This window comes from Lagopus leucura, unplaced genomic scaffold, assembly GCF_019238085.1.
Source record: "Lagopus leucura isolate 7727_CA_CO unplaced genomic scaffold, USGS_WTPT01 Super-Scaffold_100019, whole genome shotgun sequence".
NCBI classification, from domain to species: domain Eukaryota; kingdom Metazoa; phylum Chordata; class Aves; order Galliformes; family Phasianidae; genus Lagopus; species Lagopus leucura.
In genome coordinates, this window is record NW_024962273.1 from 1,220,979 (window position 1) to 1,242,992 (window position 22,014).

At 51.3% G+C, this 22,014-nt stretch overlaps 1 protein-coding gene across 5 annotated transcripts in view; it reads right to left on the reverse strand.

Annotated features, from left to right (window-relative positions):
• FMNL2 (formin like 2) overlaps positions 1–22,014 on the reverse strand; it is a 108,636-nt gene that overhangs the window by 54,859 nt on the left and 31,763 nt on the right. For all 5 annotated transcript variants that reach the window (XM_042877924.1, XM_042877927.1, XM_042877925.1 and 2 more), the window contains exon 2: positions 2,910–2,993. In XM_042877924.1, the coding sequence (XP_042733858.1) occupies positions 2,910–2,993 (84 nt within the window). The remainder of the gene's footprint in view (positions 1–2,909; positions 2,994–22,014) is intronic.

A 22,014-nucleotide genomic window follows, 5' to 3' on the forward strand; every position in this document is an offset into this window, starting at 1 on the left:
TAACTGCTCATCGGCCAAATCTGTTTTCAAAATAAAAACATCTCAGGCTGTGAGTCTCACACTGTGTGAGGCTGGGGGTCTCCCCCACAGACACACAGTGCCTCCAACTCGATCTCACCTCCCCAGATTTCACCATGCAGGAGGCAGGTGGCTGCATGGAGCAGAGTGGGGCAGACACAACACTGTTGTGAATCCCAACCAAAAGCTGTTTTATCTGCTCCGTGCAGACTCGAGGCACTGCTGCTATCTGCAGCCTCGACATCAGAAAGGCATGGACCAGCAGTAACTGCCCTGCCTTTGTCCAACCACGTGGTACGGAAATTCATTTTGCAGAAGTAATGGGCCCTTTCTTACTTACAACCTGCTGGGGAACCTCAGCCCAAAGGCCGAAATGGAAGAGCACTGCCCAATGCTGCAGTGAGCTGCTCTGTGCCTCCCTGAGAGGAATGAATGATGGAGAATGATTCAGGGAGAAGCTCGGGCTGGGGACACAGCACTGCTCCCACTGCCCTGCATCAGCACCTTCTCCTGGTGGATACAGCAAGTGAGGCCAGGGGTTTCACTTCAGCAATGAGGAGGAACTGCTGGATTCCTGCATTTCCTCTTCCATGCAGTCCCATGAAGAACTCGATACATCCCTTGTTCACCTCAATCTGGGAAATGTATTTATTCCGAAACCAGGAAATTGTGGCTTTTCCAGAGATATTCTGCTTCCAAAAACATTCAGGATGTTTTCTGTGTTAATGACATCTGTTATTATTGTTACCCTTGCTGGCTCATTCTGCTCTCAGGGCTCCCACAGGCCAGGTAAGCATTCAGTGGGTCTGACTCGCCACTGCTGGGGAAGCTGTGTGCCATTTGCCCTTTGGAAGGGTGTAAAAGCACATGTGGGCTAGGCTGGGCAGCACGAGCTGCTGTGAACCTCTCTGTCACCATGCAGCTTCTGGCAGGATGGAGGGCTCAGCAATAAACATTTCTCTCCTCCTAAGAACATGATCTAACAACTACAGCCAAAGCTCCTTTCAGCTCAGTGCCAATGAAGACAGTCTCAGGGTCCCTCTGTGGTTTAGATGTTCTTCCACGGGCTATTTGGAGCACTGTTTGTTTCTGATGGTAAAACCTCAACACAGCTCATTTCTGGGCTCAGGCTCATGCACAGCCTGGCCTTCAGCCCGGCTCCCTCGGGCACCACCAGCATTGCTCCTTGGGCACTGCAAGCCCAGGAGAAGCTACCACCATCCCCGTGACCCCACACCGGCCACCAGCCTGCCAAACTGTCCCTTCCTTCCTCTGGAGTCCCAGCACTGTTGGGAAAGGGCTCCAGCAGCAGCTCAGGGCTGAAGTTCGGGTGCCACCACACTGCTTCCATCTTGGTGCTCTTCATTAGTTGCTCTCCATGCACCTCCAAGGGACAGGACACGATCTCCACCCCTGCCACAGCTTGCCATTAGAGGGCAATGAAGAACCTCCTAAGATGCTCACAACCTCTCAACATTCATGTCCCCCCAACACTTCAGCGCACACAGCTGGACCGAAATGCCAGCAGTGCCACTAAACACTCCATGAGAGTGGCTTGGCTCATCAAGCAGGGCACATTATCTCCTCTCCCTGCCTGGAAGTCGGCTGCTCACATCACATCCTCCAGACCTGGTTTCATTCTTCTCCTCCTCCTTAGATGTATTCCTTGTTCACTGACCCAGAGAGGCAGGGAGCAAGCTCATAGGGAAGCTGCAGCAAAGCGTGGATGACTTACAAGGACAAAGGAGAGGGAGCACCATCCTGGCTGATTCCCCACAACCAGCACTGCAGCCCCTGCAATGGCTCACCAGAAAGCACATCCACCTCGTCAGAGCAGACACAAAATTTATTATTATAGAAAACAGCAATCAAAGTTTGCTTCCTCTCTAACAGCTTACGTTCCATACAGAATCTATTTCTAGAAGTGTTTGCAGCCACGTACCATAATTACACGGACAGATATAAATATTTCACACACCATATGCTGTGCTATGGTGCTGTTACAGACACCTGCTCCACGCTGCTCCAATCCTCAGTGGCTGGCAAGCACCCAGCAGGGACGTGGGGCAGCTGCAGCAGATTGCAGCCCTAAGCACATCCCCTGGGACAGTGGGACCCTGGGAAGGGTGGATTTGGTAATTGGATTTCATTGGAGGCTCTGCCACTGTAATGGGTATAAAGGAAGTGTCCCACAAACCTATTCATAGGACACTCCTAACCTCACAGCATGACTGTGCCTTCTGCTGAACCATCATCCTGATACCTGTACTGCCATCTCAAGGAAGCATCCCACTCTTTCAGCCCTGGATCAATCACTTTCATTAGCAATCACTTTGAAGTTTATGGCAGATTTTGCTGCTGGCTCACAGATGCACACCCCACCTTCCACATGCTTCACTTTCTCTAAAGAATGCTGTTTTTGCCCATTTGTTACAGCAGACCAACCTGTTAATTGCTACACACTGCTGCCAAGCCTGCCCCGCACACAGCTGTGCATGAGGGATGCCTCAGCATATGGTGCTGCTTAATCCCAGGCTGCTGCTCAGGCTCTGGAGGTGAAGGGGAGTTCAGACTGCATCACCATTTGTCTTCCACCGAAGGTGACAGCTACGGCCATATGGGGCAATGGCTCAGGACAGGGAAAGCCACGCGCCCAACTGCATCAAAATCATTCACTGACATCACACAGCTTACTTACAAGGTGAGAACCCATCCACTGCACACAGATTCCATGAGTTTGTTACCAGTTACGAGCACGAGGCCAAAGAAAGGAGTGTCAGAAACCACCCAAATGCTCATCTCCTACAAGGTGCCCTTTTAGGGTCCTGCACTGACAAACCCCATGCGTGCTGCTAACGAGGTGTGTGCCATCAGCCCCCCGGCCACCTCACCTGGTCGCAGATGAGCTCCCACTTCTTCTCATTGTCATACTGCCGCAGCAGCCGGGCTTTGTCGGGAGGCAAGTTCATCGCGTTCTGCAGGGAGAGAGAAAGGAGCATCAGGTAGTGGGCTCGGCTTTGGGAGGCAGCAGATGTGGGTGAACCGAGGCAGCAGGGCTGCACTCACCCTCATTGTTTTATATGAATTCCTGTTGACAGCATTACTCAGAAACATTCCCTCTCAGCATTGCCTTTGGCCCCAGAAGTGCCAGCAATGCCACTCGTGCTGCAGGATGCACTGGGACACAGCGGGAGCCTTCCAGCCCTGAGCACACTGATACAGCAAGCACCTGGTGCCGGGCACTGCAGAAGGCTGCTTTTCTCCAGATGAGGTCCTCAAAATCCATTTCATTCTATTTTAACAGCAAGATGCTGTTCAGGTTTCCAAATGTCACCACACGCAGCCCTATTTGTCTTACAGTGTAGCTGGAGTTGGAAGCACAGCTGCCTACCACGACACAGGGCAGGACAGCCCAGCTGGGTGCCTACCACCCAGCACACTTTGGAGTGGCAGCACTCCAAAGCTATTTGCACAGCACAAAGAGAGCTCTGCAAGCACCACATCTCGAGAGCCTCCTATCAGCAGGATGCAGCACAGGAAGGCCACGTGCCAGAGCACGAAGCATCTCTCCAGCTGTAGCTCACATATCTCACTCTGAGACACAGGCACCTGCTCGCTCACCCCAGGCCCTGCTGCCTTCCCACCAGACCTCACTACTTCCACCAGTGGATGAGTGTCACCCGCTCCCAGAGCCTTTCCACCACTCTGCTGCTGCTCTTCCTGAAGCTTGTTTTCTATCAGATAACAAATACTCTTCTCTTTGCTCATCTGTGCTGTCATGTCGATAGTATTTACAGGCTGTGATGCTATCTGCTGTTGATTCCCCCCTCAGTCTCTCACCATACACCTTATCAGTTCTGCTTATCATTTTAATGCACTCCTTGGTATTTTTCCTGGGGCTCTGTCAAGTGCCATTCCTTACTTGTGACGATGCAAACGTATTTCAGAGCTTCACTGGGCCTAAGCTGTAGGGGAAGCCTCTCTGTTTACCTGCAATGCATGTCCTGGGAACAGAAGCCATCCTGGAGAGCTCTGCAGAGCCCAATTACTCTCTCCAGCTCCTTGAAAAGAGGTTGGAGCAAAGTGCAGGTCATCTCTGCTCCCTGGTAACAGTGACAGGACAAGAGGTGATGGCTTCACAGTGCACCAGGGGAGGGTCAGGGTGAGTATGAGGAATAATTCCTTCTCCAAAGAGCAGCCAGGCAGTGGCCCACCACCAGGGAGTGGTGGTCATCATCCCTGGGGGTGTCCCAGAGCTGTGGGGATGTGGCACTGAGGGACGTGGGAGTGGGTGTGGGGGGGTTGGGGATCTCAGAGTTCTTCTCCAACCTTAACAATTCTGTGAGTGCAGCCTGAAGGAGGGAAACAAGGCCCAGGCAGCGATTTGGATGAACAAACTTCAAAACAGATTAACTCTGATTTCATTCTGAAGTGTGAACTCCCCCAACTCTACATCTCTTGCATCAGCAGCTATGGCACAGAAAGCTGCTCCATCGCCTTGGCTCGACCCTTCTGCTTGCACAGCTTTGGCTCCCATCACAATTAACCACACATAATCGCAGTCTGTATTTCTTGCTCCCCGCAGCCCAGTGAAATGACTCCCAGGCGTCTCTTAGCCACTTCCAGGTCCTCTGGTTAGGGGCATCACACACAGCAGCACTTTCTGGCTATCTGCAGGCCCGGGACTGCCAATCTCCCACCTTCCCCCTCCATGCAGCTTGCGCTCGGAAGCCTTTGGCATTCAGCTCAGAAGCTGCAGCTCGATCCTGTCTGCAGAGGCTGATTCCCGGTTGTATTCTGGCTCCAAGCACACATAACTTCTCTTTTTCCCCACAAATTCCAAAGTTATTCATGTCTACTGTCCACGTGCCAAGTCATATAGGTAAGGTTTCCATTTCGTTTGCTCTGGACTGGCACTATAAAGCTACAACTTCATTTAATCACAGTAGCAGATGGAAAACCAGGGGGAAATACTAGCAGGCCCACAAAATATTAAATTGCCTAAGAGTTAAAAATAAAACTAGCGGTGCATCAAGGAAATATACACATTTAACCTATTGGACAAAGCCCAGCTCCATCCAATTCAGCACCCCCACAGCAACCCCAAGCTGCAGAGAGGCACTGCACCCCCAGCCCGGCCCGAACCACCCCAACCTCTCCCAGCTGCCATGCAAGGACAGAACTCAGCTTCCTCTAACTTATTCTTCATTTTAATGACAATGTACAGGCTTATTGTTTTGGAAAACAAACGTGGCAGCATCTTGAGTGACTTAAAAGCATAAGCGTTGCTAATTAATGGCATTAAGCTGTTGCTCTTTCTTGCTAATCTTATGATCTTTAAGTCTAAATCCTTTTTATTTATGAATCATGACATAAACGTGCCAGCATCAAACAGGACAGGCTCCTCCTAATCCATCCGCTCACAGCAAAGGCCCCGTGTGCATCAGTAAGCCAATTAGAGCACATCCATCCCAAAACATGAGACCTTGCCACCAGCCTCCGAGCACAGAAAACCATTTCCTACTCATGGGAACTTCCATGGGAGCCGTGCCCAGCAGCCCGAGGACACGGCCATCCATTCCTCTGTGTGGGTCACTGAGAAGAGCCCTGGGGACAGCAGGACGTGGGCAGCAGAGGAAGCACCCAGTGCCCATTGCAGAGACTGTTGCCGTCTACCAGAGCCCCACACACAGCCAGCAATGCATCCCCTGAATTCCAGCAGCAGCTTGGCAGGCATGATGTGAGCAGAGGAGAACACAGAACACATAACTTCCCACAGCTGCAATGGCAGAATTAAACCTCAATTCTGCTAATGAATCCTCTACACAGGGAAACCTCACGCGCTGCTCCAGTGGCTCCACGGTGCAGCTTAACGCCAGCTCCTCTCTGAGACGTGGCAGAGCAGCTTATATTCCCAAGCCCTAATTCCCAGCTCACTTTCTCCTCCTTCCCTTCCTCTGAGTGGGATTATTTCCGATCCGCACAACCACAAGAGAGAGGAAAGCAAACCTCTGCACATTTTTGGCTTCATGGTAGTACTGATGGAACAAACCGGAGCTTCCACAATATCCTTGGTCTCGTCAGATTCACACTAAGCTCAGCCTTGCTCATTTCCTCACCTGCTGACTCTCTCACCTGGAATGTCCCAGCTCACAGTGGCACTCCCTGCAGGCTCTGTGCACAGCACTTGCTGACTGCCCGGCTATCGCCTTCTGCCTCCAGCACTCCTGGCTCTGTCTCTGCTGCCTCCATGATGATGAGCTGCACCCTTCATTTTTTCGGTGTTATGGCCATGACTGTTTTATGGCACTGCCTGAACTATTTCAAGCTTTTTTAATGTTTAGTGAGTTCTTACAAAGTAAATCCAAAATTGGTCTGTAAGTCAAATCCATACCTCCCAACCTGTAGAACTGAGAAAGAACAGGCATCCTTCCAGCAGGGAACCTGCAGGTCAACGAAGCTCTGCTGCAAACTACAGAGCTTGCCTACTAAGGCAGCCCTCTGTACTTTGGTACAGTGTTACAATTTAACTGCAGGATCCACAGTAAAAGAGCCCTTCATGTTCCTGTCTAAAAAATTCAGCTTTCTGTAACTGCGTGGCTTCACTTCTCAGTCCTGCTACAGTGTGTTTATTTAGGAAAGCTAGAGGCCAGTGAGGCAGTTCTGGGTGTGTTGACTTTACGAGGAATCCATGCAAGGCTAAAATTAAATCTACTTATTGTTCTCATCCTCCTTCTCCCCTTTTTTTTCCTTACTAAACCATTCTTTGATCTGGAAGCCCAGCACTCAGCACACAGATGCTCCCAGCAAGGCAGCTGTCCCTGCAGACATCCATGTGCAGGGCTGGGACTGAGTGCAGGACTCTCATTTACACTGTGTGCACCCAGGACTTCTCAGCAACCCCACATATCCTACCTGACATCATTCATTGCTCCCTCCTCTGTGCTTCCCACTGAAGCTGCTGTGCTGCTTTGCACATCACTTCTTTGCTTCCTCAGCAGTAACACATGCATATTGATTACACACTATCCTAACCTGAGAGCTCTTGGAGATGTGAATCTCATACTGCTCCACTGAGACCCCCACTAGCATCAGCACTGCACAAACAAGAGCAGGGTCGGGATGTGTTTCACCACGCACACACGGGGATCCCATGCAGACAGCCTGTGCACGTTTTGGGGAGCTCAGCTCTTCCCCAGTACTCCCAGCACTGGGAGCTGCAGCTGCAGCCCTGGGGCAGGAGCAGAGGTGTGAGCCAAGCCGGGTGCTGCTGACATTCGCTGCTGGAATTCCATCTGAGAAGCATCTCGAACGTCTTGGTGGCCAGCGACTGCCGCTCTCACCACAGGGCTGTTTATACCATTCAGAAATTCAGACCCAGACTAATACTTTTCAGATTCTGGAAAAGCTGAAACCTCATTAATTCGACACCGAGAAACCGTTTCACGCTGCAAAAGCCCCAGAGCCCAGCTCACAGCTGACTCACCCATCCCGGAAGATCACCGCCTCACTGCTTTACTCACTCATTCAAATGCACTCACCACTGATAAGGCACACCACAGAACCCCAAATTAAAGAGCTTTCAGTGAAACGGCTGGGAAAGTGCATTCCAGCTCGAGCCTATGCTCACATCTGCCAGGAGCCGGGAGCCGCAGTACAGCAGCATGCACCCAGCTGCTGGGAGCCGTATGTCGGACACGGTGGGAGATGCACAGAGGAGATGTGTTGGACATCTCATTTCTACCACTGCCATGAAATGCTGAACATGCTGTCTGGAGCAACCCACCTCCTGTCTGTAGGCTTGCACCTTCCTGATCCCCTGCCAGCACGCAGCAGTGCAAAACAGAAGGTGAAGGCTGAGCACTGGGACAATCAGTCTGCTCTCAACTTGCTGATGGGCTTTTCTTCTTACAATTTATTAGTTTTTATCAGCTTTATAAGGATTCCACCGAAAAAAAAAGCTTTGCTCTAACCAGAGGATTCCCATCCTGCACGACACTGTTCACTACAAAGCCCTCAGAGCAAACACTGCAGACCCAGCTGTGTAACTGAATAGCTGCCTATCAACTACTCCGCTGAAAAGGAAAAATTAACAGCACAGACAGCAGCACCTATCAGTGAGTGTCAAAAGCCATCTGTGCAAGAGGACTGCACAATCTCAGCACAAAAGCAGCTGTAAGGAACAGTCAGCTCGGAGGCCTCGCTCTATCCAGAGGTGTAAATCTCATCTTCCAAACACCCCGGTGCTGTGTAACAGAGCACAGCTCTCAGAGAACCCTGTCCTGCAGCTGAACCACAGTACAAGGACAGAGGCAGCCCCTCCATGCTGGCACCTGCATCACTCCCCACCCCGTGCACGCAGCCCCAGCCCTGCAGCCCTGCCCCACATCCCTGCCCAGCACCATTCAGTGCAGGGCTGAAGTTAACCACGCTGAGCCAGGCAGCAGGTGATGAAGTGAGAGCAACGCTCCCCACGCACGCCTTCAACACACTGGAGCACTGGAGGTGGTTTGCAGAGGAATGGCTGTCGTGCATTACCTCCAAACTTGCTGCTAACTCTCCTGGCCAACAAAGCTCCTGCCCTGCTCACTGGCAAGCTGCGAGGTCACCTCGCTGGGGAAGAGCTGCAGCTCTCAACAAAGTAATAAAAGAGCAGTTAAAGAAATTTCCCCTAACTGGAATTTTAAAAGCAGCTGAAGATCACAACATGCTGCTAAGAGATAAGGAGAAGTGTTTTCCCAACATGACAGCAGCAGCAGAGCCCCACTGCGGCCAGGATTGCTCGTGCTGATGTACCTGAGCAAATACCACCCATGGTGCTCACCCATGCACCAGCAGCTTGCCTCTCCTAATGGCATTTCCCTAACATCGCCCAGAGCCAGGCCAACCCCAGCAGGATCCATGTCACTGCTCTGGATTTTCACTTTTTTAGATAATAACCCACGTGAGGACCTAATTATGGTAGATTCACTTCCCACTTCACCATTTGCTTCGCACTAAGCCCACCACCAACGAATGTTCCGTGCTGGTATCCCTGTTCTGGAGATGCACTTTCACTGCATCTATCCCATGCCCACCAACCAGAGTGGGCCCACTAACAAAACACAGAGGATGTTACAACCACAGTTTCATCAGTTAATTAACAGTACTAAAAAACAGTCTGATTAGTTGCGTTTAAAGCACGCAAGTGTCCAGTCTGGGCCTACCCAGCCTCTTCTGTCAGATGAAGCACTCAGAGGGTGGTGAGGCACTGGCACAGGCTGCCCAAGGAGGCTGTGGATGCCCCATCCCTGCAGGCATTCAAGGCCAGGCTGGATGTGGCTCTGGGCAGCCTGGGCTGCTGGTTGGCGACCTGCACACAGCAGGGGGTTGGAACTGGATGAGCATTGTGCTCCTTTGCAACCCAGGAAAGCCATTCTATGATTCTGTGATTCTCAGGGCTCACCTCCCCAGCCCTGTGCCCTGCACCCATCAGCTGGAGGGGATGCTCACCAACAAACCACTCTGCACGCACTGGACCAAGGCACACATTGGTGACATTCTTAAATAACTCGAATTCACAAAAGATTTCAGTGTCAGAAAGCCAAAGCTCAGGAGGACCAGGAACTCCACGAGTCGTACTTGGTGCTTTAGACTAAGCAAACGAAGCTATAAACAGTGAAACAAGCAGAAGTGATAAGCACTTCTTAAACATTGCAAACTATTTACCTCCTCTTTTCTGCATTCAAGTACTTGATGAACTGTGAAGGCAATTTATCTGAAAGTTTGTTGTACTGAAAAATGTAAACACGAGCAAAAGCTCCCATATGCCAGGCTCCAAACCCATGTGAATTTTTACAGGCGTGCCATAAGCTCCAGTTTATACTGGAAATATTTACAGGTCTGAGTACTGCCAGCACCACTGCACCCAACAGAAGAGGCAAATGGCCAAAGAAAACCACAGCCGTGTGACTTTCTAGCCATAATGAGAAACTCCTCGTGCACTGAGGTTGCTCTGTCTCCCACTGCACAATATCTGACCCCCAGGGCTCTCCCGCCTGCTTGTGTTACAACAGGAGTGACTACAAACATAATGCACACACACACTTATCTACACGTCACATGAATAATTCTCATGCCTAAAAATGAGGCGTCTCCAAGCCACCAGTGCAGATATCTGTTGTTTCACCAGTCGCATTTTCACACGGATCTTCCTGTATTTTTTCCGTTGCCCTTCAGTAACCAAGTGTTAAGCTCCAAGGACTCAGCAGCTTCCTGCAGAGTGGCGTGAGGACCTCCCTGGATGATCAGCTGAGCAGATCCCTCTGTTTCCAAGGACAAGGCAGAGCTGTAGCTGGCAGGGAAGCCTGAGAGCATCACGAGAGAATGCAGCTGCCCCACAGCATCATTAAACATCGCCTGCAACAAGCAGGTAAAGCAAATCACCAAAAAGCAGTAAAGCTCTGTTTATGCAATTGGCTGCACACATCATGAGGCAATTGGCTGCATTTGTGAGAACTCAATACTCACTTTGAACACGTGAACCATCCGCAGCAGACTGCGTGGGTCTGAGACGTGGCAAGGTTGCACTGCACCAGGCCCAGACCCAAACAAGGCTGCTCTGTGCTGGGCAGTCCCAGCTCCGTCCCAGTGCTCCCACCGAGGCCCCAGGATGCCTTTTCACTAATGGAAAGTTCACAGCCATTTTACTGCAGGCTTTTATCAAGCTGCAGGAGTAATAGGATGGACTGCCCACTAACTGATGGGGTCTCCCTCTCAAGAGAAATCAGAACAAGGCTACTTTTAAGGCTGCTTTTTAAAACTAACTAGGTTTAAAAATAAAATAGAATTGACAGACTGTGAAAGCGAAGCCAAAATTCAGCTCTGCTAAGTGCAGCATGCTTTGAAAGACAACAGCAACTCTTTGACCTAGGTTAGTGGGAAGGAGCAAGAGCTCGACACCAACACCTGCTCATCCCCTGCCCTCCCAGCCAGGACCCCCCTGCACGTAGGATCCCCCCTATTGCAGCTGCATCAGCAGTGCTTCCCTTGGCAGACTGATGTCCTTGACAAGAGACCAGTGCTCTTTCTTTTTGTACTGTCATCACAGCTCCCAAGCAGCAGCCTTCAGTTTCCCTCATATTATTTTGGCCTCATTTGGGAAATATAACTGATTGCAAAAAGACAGCACTGTGAACAAAGCCCATTCCTTTCCTGATAGCCTGGATAGCCATAGGCTGCCCTTGCCCACATCCATAGCCAGGCAATCCTCATTGAAAAGCTCCTGCTCTCCTTCTCCGCCTCCCAGCTCACTCACCATCATGAGATGGAGATTGCACAGCACTCCCAATGTCAAACTGAGTACTACATTAGCTCTTACACAGTGCACACACACTGCCAGACACCCTGGCATGAAAGATGAATGAGGAGCTGGTGCAGGCAGAGGCAGTCTCAAGTGCCGCACAGTTCCTTGCAGGGCACTCACACAGCACCGAGCCAACACAACCCAACAGCAGATATGTGCACTACGTGTCACAAACACTGCTTCTAGCAGCTTTCAGACTGGATATTAGGAAATACTTCTTCTCCAAAGAGCAGTCAGGCAGTGGCACAGTGAGTGGGGGTGTCCCAGAGCTGTGGGGATGTGGCACTGAGGGATGTGGGCAGTGGGCACAGGGGGGTGGGTGGGGTTGGACTTGGGGATCCAACCTTAACGATTCCACAACTGACTGCTACACGAATAGCTGCCACAGCAAACAGAGCACATAGTGACCCAATGCACCTCACCATCCCCAGCTTCGGGTTAAGGAAATGGAGTTTCTCCAATTTCCAATCTCCAATCCTCCAGAAGAGGATGCTCTTCTCAGCACAGGAACATTATCAGTCTCCCTGCTGTGCATCCCCACGTGTACAGCCACATCCCTTGGCCTAGCGGCGCTCTGCTTGGTTTTCCTCCCAAAATCTGGAAGCAAAGATGTGGAGCCTGACACTGAAACCCCTGCAGCAACATAGAAACTCTTCTGAGCTCCGAGAAAGGGACAAAAACCCCCTGGGAGACATGCAGCAACTGAACGACTGCACAGGTTTGGTTATTCTTTAAACACTTTTACTGCGGCCATCCCAAAACCAATCCTAAAGTTCAATGCTAGACCCATAAAAGCTTCTCCATAAAAGCTTCTACTAGGTTACTTTTTCCAAATAAAGCCCTAACCACATTTTCTGGGCTTCTGCTTATGATCAGCAAGCTGAAGTTTCCAGTGCACACCGCAGTCACTGAAGCTTCATGGATTTCATCTTTCCAGAGCCTAAAAAGCTGTGCTGCTTCTAATCCACTTCCAACAAACTTTCACAGGATGTCACTGAGTCACTCACGGCACGCATTACCTAATGTCACACTCAGACATGAACCATATAAAACGTAATTCATGCAGAGTTGTGCACATTCAAGGACTGTGCTCAGATACTGGAAAATAGTGGGCCATTCTGGATGCTATTTTAACCTCCGTGAGAGGCCAAATACCAAACATCCGAAGCACTGCACTGGTACCACGCCAGCATAGACACCTGCAGCCAGAAACACAGCTCTACTCTTCATACGTGCCATACAAAAGCAGTTAAGTGTGTTCTGTGCATTCCACGAGGGCCTCTCTCTGCAAAAGCCCCGAGCTGCACACAGGTCAGGTGGTGGCAAACCCACTGCAGTGGACGTAGTGATGGGACGAGAGGTGATGGCCTCAAGTTGCACCAGGGGAAGGGCACACTGGATATGAGGAACAATTTCTCTCTGGCTCCAGCCATACTTCCAGGGTCTTCCTTATTCCCAATTCCTGCAGGTTTTCTCACCTGATGATAACACACATGTTACAATGGCCTTTGTTTACCCACAAACATGCTTCTTGTTTCAATTTCTCATCGCAGAGATCTTCCACCAAGATATCTGCCTCATGATTTTCACAGCGCAGTACGTGAAGACTGTAAACAGAACTTTGTATTTCATCAAGAATCCCTTTGATGTATGTTGATAAACTTGAATTAGAGCACCCATAAATGTGCCTGCAGCACTGCACCTCCTGCCTGGAGCAGCCATGGGCAGGCTGGAGGTGCGGGGCAGAGCAGGGCTGGCTGCACAAGCAGGGCACAAGGGGCACTTCTGGAGCTGGTGCAGGAAGGCAGGTTATCCACAGTGACTGGAGAGATGCTGGATAGCTTTGTTTAATGACTGCACTGTAAGATCCTTCTAGAATCCCCCACTCATTGCCAAGGAGATGGAGAAAATCCACAGGTGTTAACAAAACTGAGGTCATATTTACATCTGATGAATATACAGACGTTTTATAACTGTCCAGCTTATGCTGTGAAAGCTGCCTGCTACCTGCCCATGAATCTCTCCTGAGTTAATCATAACACAGTGTATTTACTGGGGAGTGAGCTGTGCTGGCTGTGCTGTGCTGCTCCCTGCAGCCCCCGCAGTTCCACAGACCAACCCCGGCTCCCATTAACCATTAATACAACACCATATTCCCATTTTCACACTGGCAATCCACCAGAGATGAGAGCTCCATCCCTTAGTGCTCAGTCTGGGCTCTTTACAGCACGTGGAGATCCAACAGCTTCCACTGCCATCTGGTAAAGCTCTCTCCTTCGAGGTCCCAGCAGTGCCCCCGCACCGCTCCCCAGCCCTGAGCTCACACAGGCTGCCATACGCCTGCAGACTGCGAGGGATGTTGTAGGTTCACAGCAGGGGAAAATCCAACCCACCGCCTTGTCACTGCGGTGGGAAATGATACGGCTAGCAGGGAGCAGCGGGGCTGTTGCACAACTATCCAGACAGGACGTAGGATCTCATTCCAGAGCAGCTTTCCTGGGAAGCGCTGTCTCAGGCCGATGGCAAACAGCTCGCCCCTCCAGAAGGGAGCCCAGAGCATGCAGCCCTCCCCTGCCTCTGCTCTAATTCTCATTTGATGACCTTGACACTGTAAACATCAACAAAAGAAGAAGAAAAGGAGGCTAAGCTACCTAATACCTCTCCAGAAGGCTCCGTTGTTCATTAAGAGCCCCAAATTAAGTGCTAATGCTCTTCTGATTAACCCCCATTAACGCCAGCACTGTTAGCAGAGGTGTCTGGGATGAGCCTGGAGTCACAGGCTGTGGGCCATTGGGACAACCAAGAACTGAGAACAGCTATTTAACAAGGGGCTCTTTTCTGCTAATGAGCACGTTTTAGCCCCTGTTGCACACCACATCACGTATCCACGTGGAGGCACACAGCCTGCTACACAAACCAAGAGGCACCTACATGCAAGGGCATCGCCCAGCACCAGTGACATTCTGTCCTTTCTATGGCCAATTTGCACGCACTCAGAGCCCTTTGGAACACCAGGATGAAGACATCGCTGTGCAGCCAAGCCCCGATTCCCTGCAGCTTTCCAGGTTGGATGGGAACCGGGTTAAACCACTGACACAGGAACCGGGCATGGCACTGCATGAGGATGAGCCACGGCTCTCAGGCAGCATCACCGAGCTGGGAGCAGAATGAATCCTGCCTGGCACCACGGAGCAAAAAGAGGGACCGGGTGCCGAGTAGGAAACCTGAATTTCTCATGGAAGCACATCTGGTATTTATTAGAGGGATTCAGGGGATCTAGTTACATCTATTTTTTCCTCCTTAAAGCAACAACTCACCAGGAAGTATTAGTATGAGCAAGCAGCACATGCAAATTGGTGCAAGAATCTCCAAAGCACAAAGCAGCAAAGCACACACGGAGCAGCACAGGCTGCCACAGGACAGGGCTCGGCTGCCCGCCCCCACCCACCCTCAGACTGCCAAACGGTGAAGGAGGATCCACCACAAAAAGGGATTAAAAAAGGGAAGAAAAAAGGACACTTCTGTACTGGGAGGGCCGTTGCAGCCCTGCACCCTGGCAGGGAGACTCCAGAGTGCTGCGCTCCAGCTGCAGGCAGCCCTCACCCTCTTGATGAAGATGGCAAGGGGAAAAATACTCCTCCCTGCACTCGTGCACCACTGCCATGCTCACATCCGAGTGCTCCCATCCACACAGCTCAAAGACACAACCAGCCAGGTCTGCCGCGCAGCTTCACTGCCTTCCTAATAAACACAAACGTGATTGGGAATGGAGTCGCTCCGTGGCAGCAGCAGCCTCAGAGCCAGCAGCCGCACTCGGGCCGCAGCTCCCCTCGGGGCAGCCCATCAGTTCTGCCCAGCCTCAGCGATTAAAGGCAGGATCCTCCCAGCGCTGCCTCCGTGCTGCCGGCTGCTCCTAGAGAATCCCCTCCCGCCATGTGCTCGGCCTTCTGCCGCTGAATGCCATCGGGCTCTGAAAGCAGAAGCAGGACAGGCCAGCAGCAGGCCCACAGGCGCTGCTTCGCACCAACCGGGAATACTGGGTCGGCCCAAAGGTGCTGACAGGCACCAGCGCACAGCATCCTCACACCTCTGCTACAGAAAGGTCAAAAAGGCACAGAGAGATGAGTGAAAGCTTTCTAAGATTTACCTGCTTCAAATGAGGCAGTAAATTCAGGTTTTAATAGGCCAACTCTCACACGCTGCATGGTCTCTCCCCCATCCCCTATGTCCATTTACGTACAAAACTAAAGTTCAGCTTACAAGTCTGGGCTGCGCTGTGAATGTGAATTGCAGCCTTCCTGAGTCCAGTCACTTCTCCCTAACATGGGACACTACAGCCAGGATGAAAGTATGCTTCCAACATAGCATGTTTCTGCAACAGATAGCTCTCTGACCCCACGAGGACCAGCAGGACCTACCAGGTTGCTCAGTATTTTGACCGTTTCCATCCCCATTGCACAGAGGGCACGCCATACAGGCAAGCACTGAGGAACGTCCTTGCCCAGCCAATCCCAGCTGGATTGAGGTGACCTCGTGGCCATGATGCATGAGGAACCGTGCTGTGAGCTCCTTGCAGTTCAAGGTGGGAGCAAATCCCTGAGCTTGAGCAGAACAGTGAAAACTGCTGAGCACAACTAATTCCCATAGAACAATGTATTGACAGCTACACTCGATGGGATGGAATTATTTTGCTCTTCAGAAAAAACACAGTTGGGTCCAGCTCAGAATAAAGCGCAGAGATGGCAAAGCAACCCTCTGCAGTCAGCAGTGGCAGCATCATGCAGTGACTTCTGCACAAACAGCAGCAGTTCCTGCTGTACTAGGATTTAAGCATAAGCATTCCCAAGAAATGGCTGGGTCAGGATGTGCGTGTTCACAACAAGTACTGCCAGGCTTAAGAGACCCACCGAGGAGAACAGTGTAAGGGGAACTGCTCCCTATACAGGCTTGCAGGCTGGGAGCTTTCACAATGTTCTTTTATAAATATTTGCAAAGCCTGGTAACAACGGAAACATCCAAAAGATTTTTCCTTCCTTGGAAGCAGCAATGAAGTCCTGTTATAAAGGTCTGAAGCACCTGAGGAGGGAAGATTTAGGTTGGATGTCAGGGGGAAGTTCTTTGCTATGAGAGCAGTGAGGTGCTGGAACAGCTGCCCAGAGAGGCTGTGGATGCCTCGTTCATCCCTGAAGGTGTTCAAGGCCAGGTTGGATGGGGCTCTGGGCAGCCTGGGCTGGTATTGAATGTGGAGGTTGGTGGCCCTGTGTGTGGCGGGGGGCTGGAGCTTCATGATCCTTGAGGTCCCTTCCAACCCAACCATTCTGTGATTCTGTTATTCTGAGATGTTCCTCAGCTCACTTTCATCTCACTCCGTGGGGTTCCAGAGGGCCAACGGGGCTGAGCACAGACAGCTGAGCCATCCATCTTCAGGGCTCTGCCCCATCCATCCCCGCAGTTGTGCTCTATCCAACCTCAGTGCTCTGCCCCAGCCCTGCACAGGGCTCAATCCTCAGGGCCCGTCTCTGGAGCGGGTGGGTAATTCAGTCCACAGGCCACTTCAGGAGTGGGAGATGAGATCACTGTGCTTCCCTGCTGCATGCCAGAAGGCCCCTCCCAGCCCAGCAGGGCTGTGCTCCCAGCGCAGGCTTTGACATCCAGCACAGCGACAGCACCCTAAGGGTGAAGAGACCAGAGGCCGTCCTGGGGAACACTGAAAAGAACATGAAGACTTCTTTCCTTAAAAGTCTAGTAGGAATCATTAGTAAAACCAGCCTCTAAAGCACACAAGTCAGGCCCTCCTGTGAGACCAGGCACAGGAAGGGGTGTGGAGCATGAGTCACGGCCAGGGTCACCTGCTTGGAGGGGACACACAGCACAGAGCATCCAGCAGAAGCTCTCCAGAGCAGCACCCTGAGTGAGCACTGAGTACAGGAGCTGGACGGGGACATGGCAAACCAGTGGCATCTTCCCCACATCTTCCAGCCAGCACTGAATGTCCTGGGGCAAGTCCAGCCATCGCTTCTGCCCGAAGTACTCATTAGTGGGGCGGCTAGAAAAGAGAGGCGCCTTCAGAGGTAAGCATTACTGTTTCACAGCCAGTATTTCCCATTAACTGCAATTGGTACCATTAAAATGGGCAGCTTTGCTGCTCAGCTACACTTCTCATACCAGCCAAAATGACGCGCTGTTAGTTTAAAATGAGACAGAAAGAGAGCATTATAAGGCTGGTGTGAAACTCCCCAAAGCACCACATCCATCTTAATTCCCCTCTGCAGGAGCCAGTGCAGATCTGGCTGGCTGATGCCCATCCTAAAGCTGTGCCAAGAAAAACACAAAGCAACCAGCTCCTTCACAGCACCAAGAGACTAGGAAAGATGATCAATTCCTGAATCACACAGCTCAGAAAGCGGTAATTAAGGCTCCTTCCAGGCAAACACGTTTGCTCCCAAGGCACCAGGCTCTGACAGCTGATGGCCAACAGCCTGCAGCAAATGACTGGGAGCAATAGCAGGGGCTCCTCAGCAACGTGCTGCCCTGCAGGAACCCTCCTGCCTGCGATCTCCATACCATTACCTCTGCAGCAATGTCCATCAGCATCAGCAACCCCTCTGAGAGCAGCAGAGCAACATGCAGGGAGCGGGCTGACAGTAACAGGACAAGAGAGAATGGGTTGAACTACAAGAGGGGAGATGTTAGGAGGAAATTCTTTACCCAAATGTAGTGAGGCTCTGGCACTGCCCAGAGCTGTGGTGCCCCATCCCTGGAGGTGCCCCAGGCTGTGGATGGGCCCTGGGCAGCCTGAGCTGGGGGCAGCCAGTCCACGGCAAGGCTGGGGCTGAGGGCTGTGAGATCTCTTCCAACCCAACCATTCTGCAGCTCTAAGTTCTTTAAGTCCCTTCTAACCCAACTTTTCTGTGGTCCTACGATCCTATGAAGCAGCAGCTATAAATCTTCCATGTGGAAGCCTCAAATTTTGCAGCTGAAGGACATCTGCATTCAAAAGAAGAGTCCATATGCCCAAAAATGGGAAAGGAGTACCAGAAAGCAGGTAGGACCAGACACAAAAGGTCACACTGGACAAAAAGTATCTGCTGAAGAACAGAAGGATGCTTAGTGCATTCCATGCACCACATTCAGCACCTCTGCCCACAGTCAGGCTGCGGCAGCACCTTTCCCACTGCTCCACCACTATGCTCTCAGTGCATGCACCGTGCCTCCAGATCCAAGGCAATTCTGTACCAAGAGCAGAAAGCAGTGCTGGGATCAGCTCAGCAGCACACACAGAGCCTCTCCCCTTGGCCGGGAGGTGCCCCTGCGTCCTTGCTGCTGCCGGCCAGCACCTCTTGTGCAATCCTCTGCTGCGGCCGTTCTCTTCCAAAAGCATTTGTCAGAAGAAAAACAGAACCACCCAAAATTGAACATCACTCAATTGCTCAGAAAGAAAAAGAATAAATGATGTTCACTTCCAGCTCTCCCAGAAACAGAGCTCATCCGCAAAGCAGCCAGAACATGGAGCCAAACCCGGCACGGCGATGCTCCGGGCAGCAGCAGCCGTGGACCCAGGCATGTCCCACGGACCATCCCAAATCCCTGTGCACTAAGTGGGCTGGGAACATCCCACCCAGCAGTCACAAATCTAAGTCTGACATTGGAGCGGTCACAGCGGGTACCCGGAGATGCTCGGTGCCCAGCCCAGTGGTCACAGGGGTACAAGGAGATGCCTGGTGCTACAGCCAAGTGGGGGCAGGCAGAGAGGGGTTTGCTGTTTGGTGGCAGATGCTGGCACCTACTGCCTGTCCCAGCACCCTTCCAGCCCACCCACCAGAGGCCCAGAGGAGCTCTTGCAACCCACTGCAGGACCCTACAGGCACTGGGCCACATCTTCCTGCAGCTACACCCAGCAAACCCTGCTCCAGCACCATCAGGGCGTAGCTGCAAAGAGATGTCAGCCTTCCTGCACCTCCTATGTTCCCTGACAGTGTCTGGACAGCCAGCCAAGCATGAGGGCAGAGGGCTGCTTAAACAGAACATGTTTTACCAATTAGGACCTTGTGATATCCACCAAAATATCTAATGCAGAGCAGGAAAGCCACTAATAAAACTTCGTGCACGTCCCAGAGTTTTACAGGCACCATTTAAGCTGCAGGTGCTTTGTTCTAAGGCTGCAAGGCGGCCTTCAGAACCCCCTGAAGTTCGTTTCAACAAGCTTAATTAAGCACAGTTCTCTGTTATCCATTTCCCTATTTGGATGCACTTAAAACTCCACTGCCCAGCACTGCACTCCTTCCCACCCCGTGCTGCTCCCACAAGCACAGTTCACAGAGCACAACACGCACAGGGTTAGGATGCAGCAGGATCCTGATTTCTCCCAGTGCCAAAAGAAATTTCTGATGATGTTACCATGCAGACTGCAGAACTCGTCCCTAGCACTACTGTCACCTGGCTTCCACACTGCCCTAAGGGAGATATTCTTCCCCACACTCAGCTTAGTTTTGTTCTTAGGGAAGTCCAACCCATGCTGAACTTCTGCCCTCAGTGCTCGTACACACGTGGAGCCACCCAACCCATCCCACAGCTCCAATCAAGTATTTTAAAAACAGCACAGCATGTCAGCGCGTTGATCTTTTGATTTCCTGATGCAAGCACGTCAGCCAGGGGCTTAAAGAGTGAATTGGTTGGGTGAACCCTACCCATAAAGCCAGCAGGCACTGATGCTGAGCCGTGTCACAACACAAGCAGGTGACAGCAGAGTGATGTGATGGTGCAGCTCCAACACTGCCACATCCCTCAGTGCCACATCCCCACAGCTCTGGGACACCCCCAGGGACAGTGACTCTGAGCAGCTGTGCCACTGCCTGACCGCTCTTTGGGAGAATAAATCATTCCTAGTATCTCAGCATGGATCTACAAGGCCAAAAGAAAGCAGCCCAGGTGTGGAGAGGACATGCTGCACAGCGAAGGGCCTCCTCTGTCTGGGTACCCCTAAGGGTATGAGGATCCTAAGCCACAGATGACTGGGGGGCATTTGCCCCCATCCCTTAAAAGCAGTTTCCCATGGAAACCAAGCACCCATCAGCTCACATCAGTGCACACCACACCCCTCACTCCCAGCCACCATGCCACGTCTACGCTTTATCTCCATCACCTTCTGCCCACATCTCAGAGCTTGCCCTCGTCTCCCCAGCCCTGCAGCACCGTTCCTCTCTCTCAGAAGCCACCTGTGCCCTGCACTCTCCCTCCCATCCCCCTGCCCACAGCCCCCAGCACAGGGACACACAGCAACGCCGTGCCCCAGAGGGCCAGAGCACTCCAACAGGCACTGCAGCTCTGCACGATACCGTGCCCTCGTGGCTCCCTGCCTGCACAGAGCGTGGCTCTTATTTGGAAATGCCTCATATTGATTTCCTGGCACACGACTCCTGCTGACATGGGCGTTGGTATTAGCTTCCTGTCTGAGTTGTTTTAAGCCAAAGTACAAAGCCTGATATTTATGTCGGTGTTTATTCTGCTAATATGTAGAAGTTGTGGTTTGATTTATTTATTTTTTTTAATCAATACAATAATTTTACTATATTTCACGAGAGCAAGAGCTACGTTGCAAACAGCCCAAGCCAACAACTCCCACTGAAGGCAGCAGGTCAATATTTTCACTACCAGCACTCCAGACAAGTGCAGTTCCTTACCCTTACATTCTACAGAATTAATTAGTGCAGCGAATTGATTAGTGGAGGACATCTGCACAAGAGGTGAGAAGCCAGCTCTGAGTGCTGGGTGCTGATCAGATCCTACAGACACAGGAAGGGGCTATACTTACTTCATCAAATACACGTAGATTTAGGAGCCTACCTTTACATCCCAGCAGGATGCCTTAACTGCCAATGAAATAGCAACAAAAATCGTTAATAAGATGGGTAGGACCAAGAGAACAACCCATGGAAACAGCAACAGCAGGAGGCTGAGCAGCCAGCCTCATCAACCAGACACTGAGGGCTCAGCATGGATGCTGCTCCATCCCATCCCCTCCAGCTGAGGCTCCTCCTGGCCCTGCAGTGCCACAGAAGGAGTTGGGAGAGCCCAGAGACTGCAGGCTTAATGCACCTTGCTGCAAGTCATATTTCAACATTATCTCTCACTTCGATGGCCCAATCTCCAAGTTATTCTCTGCCCAAAAGATGTTTTTATAAGAAACAGCAGCAAAACTTTCCACCTCCTGAGAAAGCACCGGGATGTAGAATCTCACACAGCCGCCGTGCTGATAGAGCTTACTGATTAAAATATTAGCAGGAAGAAAAAAAACAAACCCTCGTAAGACTCTTCTTTAATTAGATTTGTTTACAACAGCAACACAGATATTCTGGGCAGCCTCCTGCCAGAAGTGATTTACCTTCCTCAATAGCAGAGGTCAGGCAGGGTGCAGATCTAGCACTTCCCTGGACATCTGCTGATGTATCCGGAAAACAAAGGAGGAGGCAGGAAAGGCTGCAATGGGCCAAACCCTCCGAAATATGTTATCGTACAAACAATTTTTTTTTTGTGTATCCCAAGAACAATAAAGTAAACTTGGCTGGGCGTGTTCTCCGCTTATTAAAACTGGCAGCCCTCTCTCCAGACTCTGCTTTTTATTATTGCGAAACCAGAATGGGGCTGAGCGCTGA